At 38.2% G+C, this 12,304-nt stretch overlaps 1 protein-coding gene across 1 annotated transcript in view; it reads right to left on the reverse strand.

Annotated features, from left to right (window-relative positions):
- The window catches only part of glcci1a (glucocorticoid induced 1a), a 42,082-nt gene that overhangs the window by 26,221 nt on the left and 3,557 nt on the right, over positions 1-12,304 (reverse strand). The window contains exon 2 of the mRNA XM_030147360.1: positions 5,566-5,717. Coding sequence (XP_030003220.1) covers positions 5,566-5,717 — 152 coding nt within the window. The remainder of the gene's footprint in view (positions 1-5,565; positions 5,718-12,304) is intronic.

A 12,304-nucleotide genomic window follows, 5' to 3' on the forward strand; every position in this document is an offset into this window, starting at 1 on the left:
ACCAAAAGTAAAAGCCCTACGTTTACTCACTTATCAACTGATTTAGAACCGAGCAAACAGATGGTTCTAAAGTGTTTATGGGTGTTTGAATAGACCAATATTCTCTGATAAGAATTTCACTGCATGCAGGTTAACCAATAAAGACCCAAACTGGCAACCAAACCCATCTACTGATCTAAACTATTTAATAGCCCTTGATCCACTAATCCTATCAATACATGTAAATAATTGGTGTAAAATGCAGTTTGTCATCTTTTCATGGTCATCAGATATGACCCATTTGGACGTTCAGAGGCTCCATAGTGAACGCGAAAACACTGTCATCTTCTATGACATTGACTCACCAGTAAAACCCATGGAGTTTGATAAATGACAGTGGATGGAGACACTTGTTTTGTGTTCAGTTAATGATAGATTGTACTGAAAAAGTCACTTTTACTTCAGTTTTCTCTGTTTCTGATATAATAACCCTAAACTTTAACCTGAGCTTTTATGAACATCTACATGATCAGTGAATTAAATATAGGAAAATACATGACTGACATTGAAAAATGCAAAATACAGAGGATAATATTATAATAAATGGTGATAAATCACTTAAGAAAGAGCAAATATAGAGAAAAATTCATTTGTGAACTGCCACAAAAGTAGCACTGGGTCTTTATGGGTTTAAAAAAAAAAAAAACAATCGCAGAAAAGTAAAACAGAAACCCATCCACGATTTCCAGGTGTGTCACAGTGGAGCACTACACACAGATTCTGTATTTAATAATAAACTGTAAGCTAAGAGCACAGAGGTCGCCTGGCCTTTGAAGATCCAGACGTGCGTAGGTGGGAAATGTCACATAACCAGGAAGAAACAGGATGTATATGCACGAGTGTGTGTTGTGTGTGGGGACATCTGAGGAGTGACAGTGTGAGAGGATCAGTAGGCAGGAAGGAGTGGGACAAATTAAGAATGACATACAGTATTACTACACACAGGAAACAAAAAGAAACTAATACCACACACTACTACAGCTTTGGCTCAGACATAAACCCTGGCAGTCTGGACTCTAGGCAATATGATAAACCGACAACTTTTACTTTACCATTAAAACTCTCTCAATACTTATTATGCCTGGTAAATGTGTGACCTACACAGACTCATAGTGGTGATTCACACAGTTCTCTAATGGCTCCGGCTGCAGATGGTGAAACTGAAGATGATGACGAAGATCATCCACTCATGGCAGACCCCAGGGGTGCAGCTCTACCGTTTTTACAAAGGCTCTAATGACCACTTACAGTCGGAAATGTAATGTTACTATATTACGTGTGAATGCTGAATGGTAGAAAATGGGCCTGGTAATATAGTTTAAGACATAACCAGTAAAGAGACAACAGTGCAACGCATTAAGAACTGAAATGCTTATAGCCTACAAGTACTTTACATTACATTTCAGTAAGTCAAATTATTATTTTAGCATGATATAAATGATGTATCAGCCATCTCTGCCTCTCTCTCACACATAAAAAGAATAATGTCGCTAGAATTGTGTTTTGCTTTTGTTTTTTTACATAGTATTACAGTTTATGTAATGTACTAAATAGAATTAAAAAATGATGATGAGACAGGTTATTTAGTTGTTAAACCATGACGTCACTATACACTTCAAGGTCCATTTATGTAGTACTACATCTGCAAGTCCATAAAACACATCCTGTTATCACTTTACGTGTGCTAATAAAGAGCTGAGGAAGTGGAGAAAGCTGATAAAGTACAATTCTTACACAAATGAGAATGAGGCACTAGCTCGTGTTAGTGGGTTAGCTAACTAAAGATAGTTCACACTGTATCTGCCAAATGGATCTGAAAGGATTCCCTGATATGGAATAAGGCTTTTATGAAGTGTTTCATGTCTTCAGAATTACTGTTTCGTTGAGAGCAAACACCAACTATAGAAACTAATCATTATATTTGAGTTAAATAAGTGAATTTAGCTCCTTAAAAAGCCTGCCTCATTCAAGATGGACATTAAAGCTGACTGACAAGGAAGCACCTTGACACAATCCAAATCCATCAATGAGTGATGAGCTAGTACTAGTACTAGCTAGTGCCAGTGTTCACAGAGTTGGACAGAAGAAGCCTTTATTTTGAAAGGCCTTAAATGTATGGTTCTCAATTTCAAAAAGACACAAAAGATTCATTAAATCTGAGCATCTTTTAACACACATCTCATCAACTATTATCAGCCATGTTGACACAGATGTGGCAAACTGAAGGTTTATGGAAACTCCAGGGTCTTCGAGGTTGTTTGAGTGCACTGAGGGTGAGGACATGTGTAGGCACATATATTTTTTAATAATACATTTCAAAATTAAATGTTAATGAGGCTTACGCTGTCAGGGGCCAACAGCAAGTGTATATCCCCAAAATCCCCCCAATCCTCTGATATATATAAATATACAGTACAGGCCAAAAGTTTGGACACACCTTCTCATTCTTTGCATTTTCTTTATTTTCATGACTATTTACTTTGTAGATTCTCACTGAAGGCATCAAAACTATGAATGAACACATGTGGAATTATGTACTTAACAAAAAAGTGTGAAATAACTGAAAACATCTCTTATATTCTAGTTTCTTCAAAGTAGCCACCCTTAGCTCTGATGACTGTTTCGCACACTCTTGGCATTCTCTTGATGAGCTTCAAGAGGTAGTCACCTGAAATGGTTTCCTAACAGTCTTGAAGAAGTTCCCAGAGATGCTTAGCACTTGTTGGCCCTTTTGCCTTCACTCTGCGGTCCAGCTCACCCCAAACCATCTTGATTGGGTTCAGGTCCGGTGACTGTGGAGGCCAGGTCATCTGGCGCAGCACTCCATCACTCTCCTTCTTGGTCAAATATCCCTCACACAGCCTGGAGGTGTGTTTGGGGTCATTGTCCTGTTGAAACATAAATGATGGTCCAACTAAACGCAAACCGGATGGAATGGCATGTCACTTCAGGATGCTGTGGTAGCCATGCTGATTCAGGTTGCCTTCAGTCTTGAATAAATCCCCAACAGCGTCACCAGCAAAGCACCCCCACACCATCACACCTCCCCCTCCATGCTTCACGGTGGGAACCAGGCATGTAGCATCCATCCGTTCACCTTTTCTGCGTCGCACAAAGACACGGCGGTTGGATCCAAAGATCTCAAATTTGGACTCATCAGACCAAAGCACAGATTTCCACTGGTCTAATGTCCATTCCTTGGGTTTCTTGGCCCAAATAAATCTCTTCTGTTTGTTGCCTCTCCTGAGCAGTGGTTTCCTAGCAGCTATTTGACCATGAAGGCCTGATTCACGCAGTCTCCTCTTAACAGTTGTTGTAGAGATGTGTCTGCTGCTAGAGCTCTGTGTGGTATTCATCTGGTCTCTAATCTGAGCTGCTGTTAATTTGCGATTTCTGAGGCTGGTGACTCAGATGAACTTATCTTCAGCATCAGAGGTGACTCTTGGTCTTCCTTTCCTGGGGCGGTCCTCATGTGAGCCAGTTTCGTTGGAGCGCTTGATGGTTTTTGCAACTGCACTTGGGGACACATTCAAAGTTTTTGAAATTTTCTAGACTGACTGACCTTCATTTCTTAAAGTAATGATGGCCACTCGTTTGTCTTTACTTAACTGATTGGTTCTCGCCATAATATGTATTCTAACAGTTGTCCAATAGGGCTGTCAGCTGTGCATCAACCTGACTTCTGCACAACACAACTGATGGTCCCAACCCCATCAATAAGGCAAGAAATTCCACTAAGTAACCCTGACAAGGCACAGCTATGAAGTGAAAACCATTTCAGGTGACTACCTCTTGATGCTCATCAAGAGAATGCCAAGGGTGTGCAAGGCAGTCATCAGAGCTAAGGGTGGCTACTTTGAAGAAACTAGAATATAAGAGATGTTTTCAGTTATTTCACACTTTTTTGTTAAGTACATAATTCCACATGTGTTCATTCATAGTTTTGATGCCTTCAGTGAGAATCTACAAAGTAAATAGTCATGAAAATAAAGAAAATGCGAAGAATGAGAAGGTGTGTCCAAACTTTTGGCCTGTACTGTATCCACGATAACTGTTACACAATTGATATGAACTCAATTTGAGCTTGATCGACCTGATAGTGGCAGAATAATGGTCAGAGAACCGATTTTTCCCACAAAACTCCACCTAGTGAATGAAAAGGACACCATATGAACTCAGGATGGTAGCGAGAAAATGGAGATTTGTAAGACAATCAATATGAACCAAATTTGATCTCATTTGGTCTATTATTGCTTGATTTATGTCCAAAAAAATTATTTTCAACTAAAGCGCCCCCATTTGGATGACTTATAATACTCATAGAGAAGCTGAAATCGATAGAGTTCTTCCACTTGGGGTCCCCTATTTGGTTATCAAGGGATAAGAAATCCAACAAAATCTGTCCTACTTATTACATTCATACAAAGGATATCCGGTGGCAGCGTTCGGGGTAAAACTACTTTATCCCCGAAACTCAGTTTCAGGGATATAATTATGGCGTAAATTAGAGGTTTGGGGCCTGCTTCTACTCATAATATGTCACTGTATATGTGATTCTGCAATACTGAAATACAACGCACAGCCCAAAAATGTCCCACACACTAATATTTCATTGATTATCTTTGATTAAGTCACATACTGTATTTGCTGTGGCATTGTTTCAATACGCTTATGATGTGTACTACTTATTTCCATAATTTTTTGGAGAAAAATTTGGGGAATAAATCTGATTCTAATCATTCTGAACCTGAATCTGATCAACTGAATCAACCCTAGATCATAACACTGTCCCCACAGGCTTGTACTGTAGCACTAGGCATGATGGGTAATCATTTCATCTGCCTCTGTTCTTATCCTGATGCACCCATCACTCTGGAACAGGGTCAATCTGGACTCATGTGACCACATGACATATTCCATTGAAACATAGTCCAATCTTTAGGCTCTTTATCAAACTGATGGTTGTTTAATAAATGAGAATCTACTCACTAAATCATTTAGAGTTGAAGAACTTGTTGTAGCTGCAGTAATCAATGGAAAGATCTGAACTATTTGCTTAGTTAAATCCAGGCCAGAACAAAACAACAGATTCCCTGCATAAAACTAAAATGTATAACACGGGTTCACATACATTTGACAAACACAATTCTAAGACTGGATCCCCTTCCATGATAAATAAATGTTTTGTGGTTTCCCTGTATATAGCTTTAGGACCTCCCTGGAAATCTAGTCTATGTTTTCAGTCAAATTTATGAAAAACATTCTTAAGGTTTAACAAATTTTCAACACTCCTGCTAACAGAACTGATTTTACTCTTTTTGCATGTGCATCACAGTAAGTTCTTTACTTTAAACCAGTGTGTGTGGAATCTGATTAGCAACTGGAGTTAAAACACGACCAAAATAGTCCAAAATACTGATGAATACACGAGTCCCTCTGTTTACTCTCTCAGTAAAATGCCAAATGACTTCATCTCTGCAGGAGAGCGGATGCAGCGTGATACATAAAGGGACAGCGGGCGCTTACCTGTGTGGATTTATCTTTCATACAAGATGGGTAGTGCACATGGGGGTCACGAGGCCACTGCCCAGTGAGGTAGGGCCCAGTGATAGTGCCCAGGGAGGAAGTTCGACGAATGGCCCCTGAGCTCCGCACCTGCTGAGACTTTGTCCTTTCAACTGCAGAGATGAAAAGAGAAGAGAGAGGTTCAGATTAATGCACTTGGAATCAGCCAAAAGGATTTAGCCATGTGGGAACTCATGTGCAAAGAGTTACTCGCTATTTTACTTCAGGACAGTCACTCGTATTTGACAGTTCCATTATTCCACTTCTTTAATGTGGAAAGATCAATGTACCGTCTGTAGCAAGAGACGTTTTTACCTGAATTTGCAGCTCACTCAGGACTTATCCATACAAACAAATGTGACACGCATACGATGTCTTTATGCATTGTCTTAGAACATAAAATGCAGTCAAACTAAAAGGCTTTTGTTACAGTTCACTTTCAGTGCCATGTAGGGATAAGATCTCTACCTGAATAACGATATAATTTGGGTTGCTAAAAACCTTAACTAAAAACTGGGACAGGAGCTTGTGTTTTCACTGACAATACAGCCACTAATACTGTGTTTCCACAGTGGAAACAGTAATATTTACACCCTCCTGCCTGTGTAGCTTTACAAAACCGAGGTCCATCTTTATGGGCCCATATCTGTGTCAACACCATGGAGGCTGTAAAGAGTACACTCAGCCCTTTGAAAGTGAAAGGCAGAAACCTGGAAGGCAAACAGCATGCTACAGACTGTACAATGTCGACAAACCAGGACAGGTTTCAGAAACTAGACACCTGAATCATCCTACTGTAAGACACTGTTAACTGGAGAATTGAAATTTGTTACTTAGAACAGGCATGTTGAGTAGTTGAACCAAATATCTGCATACTATCACTTCAGTTGAAAAACATTAACTTCTTGTTGTCTGTATATTCTAAAAGCAGAAATATTACACACACAAACAACTCTATCTTTGTATTACCTTTTGTATAAGGTTTTAAGAGAGCATGTACCACAGCCACAAAAACAACATTATTTTCTGAAAAAGTTTAAATTCATCAAACCAGTTGGTACACAGTGACAAAATACTACATACAATGACAGGAAAACTAATTTAGAATCAAAATTTTCAGTTCTTTTTCTGCACAAACACCAGCTCCTCTCCAGCTTTAGCTAACTAAGCTGTCATGCTAACTTTAGCCGTTTTAGCTGAAAAAGCTACTTGTAGCTCATTTTTATCATTCTTGCACACTACTTTATTATAATATTAAACCTTGAGTCTTAAATATAATACAAAATATATAATAAATATAATACTTGGTAGTTGTGTACATAACATGCTAATAAACTGAGCCATGTAAACGAGTACATCCAGGGTGAAAAAGTTTACCTCCTCAGTAACTAAAGGTGAATGCAGAACAAGCTGTTAATGGGTAGAGCAAGTACAAAAAAGGGAAGTGTAATGCCATTTCATGCTGTAAAAATATATGGCTACATTTCCATATCATATCATATCATTCCATATCATTACTGAGCGGTTCCACTCCGAGGAAGAGTACAAAGAAAACAATCAGCTTACACTGTGCGTGCTCATGATGATACCTCACCTGGCAAATATACCTGTTGTAATCTGGGGTCTTGACTTCTGCTCTAACAATAGAGAATCCCATTAAACAAGGTAGAGGGCTGGGTCACTTGCTATAAATCCACAGGATTACAAGAACACTCGGAGGACTAATTTAGACCTGCCTCTGATCTTCCAAGTATGTTAAGTAGCTCCATGAGGTACCAAACAGTTGTACAACAAGAAGAATAATCCTCTCCCTCTTTGCGTATCATGTGGTATCCATGCTGTATACTTCCCTGAACTTCAGGATCTACACATCTGCTGACAGGATGACTTTCATCTTTCAAACAAGATGTAAAATTGCTCATAATCATCCTACACATGGTGTATGGACACAAATCAGGCCACAGTGGCATGTGAGTAAACAGTCACTAATTCCACTACAGGAAGGACTAATAACCTTTTAACAACACTAAACTTAGAATCAGAGGAAGAAGGAACTAAATGTAGTTCCTGTAGGGTAGTTCTAGCTGGTGACATAGTCCTTGTTCCAGGAGTAGTACTTCCTAAAATCCAGGAACTCTGTGGCTGACTCAAACACAGACATAGCAGATACTTAAAGCTCTGTACCACTTATTTATATGACAATACATCATGAAAAGTACTACAGTATCAACAAGGGTTTGATACTGCCATAGGTTCCTGGAACTTTGTTTTTAATCAAAAGAAGACTGGTTTGCTCTCTTGTTAATCCTTTACTTGAACAAACAGTGACACTGAGGTCTTTTAATGAACACCTGTACCCAACAATATCCTGAATATAATCAGTTTGTTTCAATTGCATTTTTGTAATGGCCATGGCTAAAATGCGGTGCATTATACAGTCACTTACAACTAAAGGAACATTTGTTTGGACAAATATAATGATAACAACAAAAATAGCTCTTAAGAGTTCAATTTAAGAGCTGATATCTAGACATTTTCCATGGTTTTCTTGATAATAACCAAAACCACTTAAGTTCTTACATCAATAGCTATGGCACTGTACTGACAAAAGCACTGCTTTTAGGCATTTGATGTTTTCTTTTCTGGCTCTGTTAGTCACGATACACACAGGAGTTAGTACTTGATTGCATAACCATTGTTTTTGATAACTTTTGATGGTTTAATATTTTTTTTCCGCATCTGTATTTCAAACTGTAAACAAGCAGGGCCCAAAGTACACCCTTGGGGGACAACAAATTTTTGACTTGGGATGTTACAAAACTGTCACAAAAGCTTTAACTTTCATCGAAGAAACTCAAGACCCCAGTTAAATTTAAATGTATAATGTATGTAAACATAACTGATTTTAATAAGGGATTAGTAACCAGATCTTCAGTGTTAGATTTTTAGATGCACAGAAGCAAGAAAATAAAACTACATAAAACTACTGGCTATGTGGGCTATGGGTACTTTGGGGGGTGAATAAGGTCTATTTTGCACACCAAATACTAATTTTTAATGATTGTGTTGCCAGTCAAATAGGTTAGCACATTTGTGACCCTGCTGCCTCAAACAAACCACTATGATTGAAAGAGTCCCACTGCTTCCTGTCATTTGTGCTTACATGACCCCAGTGTGCAATGACAGCTGTAGTATGCAGCAATCATAGCAGCAGGAGAAGACCAGAATGCAGTCCTACATGAGAAAACACAAAAGTATTTTTCTAGATCAAAATGTGAACAGTGGACACAATTGCAAATAATGCCGGGTACATCTGAAATTTAAATATTTATTTCCACAATCCATTCCCAGTCTTCAGGATCTCCAGTTAACATTAGACTTTTACTAAATGTCAATGAGAATTAGTTCTCCTTCTGTTTGATGCAATTTATTTATTTAATTCACCCCAGAACAGCACTTGATTTCCTTTAGTTTTGTTGTCTTGGTGAGTAAAGATGATGGGACATGGGCCATTACTTTTTTATGAAAACCTTTATTGCAATGAATAGCCATTGTTTCAACCCTGGTAACATTTGTGGTCACAGGTCACTCTGAGGTCAAGTGAAAAAGATGCATTCCTGACCTTGAACAGTGGCCAATGCCTTACTCCCCCAGTAACTCTGTCATGGAAGAAAACCCCTGGAGAGCTTCACAAACCAAACCACAAACAAACTTAGCTGGACAATGACAAGTCTTACTGTGGGTTTAGACATCAGCTGAAATGTACACCCATTCTCACTATAGGTATTGTTGATTATTTTATACTGACTACATTTAGGCATCATAATAAAGCAATCCAAACTAAGTATGAAGTGTGACATTAACACCCTGAACTTATGCTTCTGTAGTGAGTAGCAAGCAGCACCTTCTGCACCTATTATTACTGATGACACCACCATAATTTATCAAGGTCCAAAGAACACCATAAGGACTATCCTGCTCCCCAGTTTGATTTGCTTTTCCTCTGTGATTGTTTTCAGTGAACAGTCCACCTTAACTATACCATAAGGTGGACATGTTGCTTATTCAGCATAAGCTACTTACTAAATGTCATGTTTCATTCTCAGTATGCAGCTGTGCAGTATACACTAAAGTTTTTCCAAAGCATGTATGATTAAAAGCCTGAGAAGTCACGTTCTGATTTTCAAAAAAAAAATAGCTATTTAAAAGAAAAAACAGGAAATGGTGGTGTAACAAGTGAGTCTAGAGGGGAAGCCCAGGCTTTGCTAAAAAATGTGCAGAACCAACAGGTGGGAGTACAATGTGTAGAACGCTCTGAAGCAGAACATGGCACATGAACTGCCATGAAATGTGGTAGAGATATTCACTGAGCTGTTCTTTTAGTCATGTTTGCATTGGCCTTCATGTTAAAACTAATATAGATGCTCCTCGAGCCCTTCACACAGAAAATTAAAACACTACTGCACATACACACATTATAAAGACATTTTTGCCATTAACAATGTTGCTTTATTTTAGTACTATGTAGGTCAATGGAGTAATTGAAGTCACTTACTTTACCCTTTATGTGCTGAATAAATCCATAACAACAAATGATAGATAGATAGATAGATAGATAGATAGATAGATAGATATAGATAGATAGATAGATAGATAGATAGATAGATAGATAGATAGATAGATAGATAGATAGATAGATAGATAGATAGATAGATAGATAGATAGATAGATAGATAGATAAATAGATACAATTCTACCATGCCTATGCAAAAAAGTACCATTAAAAATTGTGTCTTGATGCACATGATAGTGTAGTTCCTGAACAGCTGTAAACACAAAATGACAAAAATGAAAAACTTCATGCAAGCTTAGTTTGCTACTAGTTGTTGACGCCAGTGAGAACTTCAGGTAGTAATTTAAATCTGTACTTTACAGTAGCAAAAACATAAAAGTGGATGGTGTTAAGTTCATATTTTATGAAAACCCAGACAAATGTCTGAACAGATTGCCTCACTCAGTCAGTGCACACCAGTTTCTGTGAATGACACAACTGTGAACAAGACGTGTTGCAGGCCTCGTAGCATTTCTGCAACCACAGTGTGTAAGTCTTGTTTTTGTTGTTGTTGCTCCACGCCTGTCTGGACGTCACGCTTACATTGAGTCGATGTTGAAAACCTCTGTGTAATAGCAAGGTCATCAGCATGACTTTGAGTCATATGACCATCTTTAACCGCAAGAGTAACCCTCCCACTGAGAGCTCATTTATAATTCAGAAGGCTCTATTTAAAGTACAACTTCCAGGTTTTCCATCTCATTTCTATGTAATTACCACTGTATGTCATACAGTGTTAGTCTTCTCATCACTTGCCCTGATTTCTGCTACTGCATGAGAGAATAGTAATCAGGTATTTTACATGCCATTGTACATCATACACAAAAACTACTTTTTTTAGAAGGCTTATTACTATTGAATCATTACTGATCCTTTATTGTGCAAATAAAAAAAATTAAACCATTGTGGAAAATCCACAGCATCTAGTATTAATAAAGTTGTGGCAGCCTACTTATGTGCAATTAGCTGATATTTAAAGGCAGCACATGTTACAAACTACAGCCACGTGCACTCTTATAGCCGAGTTTAACTGCTGTAATTGCTATAATAAAATGCCAAGAGACAAAGACAATGCTTGCCATAATAGCTATGGTATAGACATGGTGCATGTAAAACAAATAAATTAGGGCTTGTGCATGAATCCCAGCTGCAAAAACACTTAATTGAGATGCTACTGAAAAAAATGTGAAAACCCATTTTCCCTGTCTGAGGCGGGTCTGTGTGGGAGATGGTCAAATAAGCCCATTATTACATCTCTGAGTCACTGCTCCAAACAAGGAGCAATAAATAACACTGACCAAAAAACTGAGCACCTGTCTACTGGTGCAAGTAATACAACCATACAAGAGTTAAAATGAGATGCAATGAATAGTTACCACTGGAGGGTTAATAACATAGTTCTTACCTGTGTTGCTGATAGGCCATAGAAAATGGAAAAAAATAAATAAATCAGCTGTATTGAAAACAAAAATAATGGCCATTACCGAAGCTAGCATTTACAGATTAGAGATACTTCCTAGAATGTTGACAGTCATACTAACGCTCCTTTGTGTTCTGCAATAAGTCATTCTGCATTAGCAACAATTATCTCCGTTACTTGAAGCTGAAAAAACTATACTTGATTATTATGAGGTTAAATCTTAACAGGTATAATGTGTCTTGATTATGAGGTGAATTTGCTGCTGCGATTGCTGGAAAGATGTGAAATGTAAGGTACACGGTAAAAATATTACTACAACAAACAAACTAGACCACACAAGAGAATGTGATGTGTTCAGGTGCATGATCAGAACTGATGATGCACTAATATTTAGTTATATTGCCACGACTGAACTTTGACCCAAAAGAGCCAAGTTAATCTAAGGGTTTATTCCAGCCAAACACTACAGCAGGTGCACCGACTGATTAGTTGTTCCCTTAGTGCTAATCAGTGAAATCACCAGCTTTCGTATTTGGCTCCAGTGAAAAGTTGCAAACACACTTGAACACAGCTTTATGTATCTTTAACAGTGCTTTACATTTAGAGCTGGGCAGCATCCCAATTTAACTCCCTTTTCTCAAGCTTTGGCACAATTTTGATTCCAATTT

The sequence above is a fragment of the Sphaeramia orbicularis genome, chromosome 11 (assembly GCF_902148855.1).
Source record: "Sphaeramia orbicularis chromosome 11, fSphaOr1.1, whole genome shotgun sequence".
NCBI classification, from domain to species: domain Eukaryota; kingdom Metazoa; phylum Chordata; class Actinopteri; order Kurtiformes; family Apogonidae; genus Sphaeramia; species Sphaeramia orbicularis.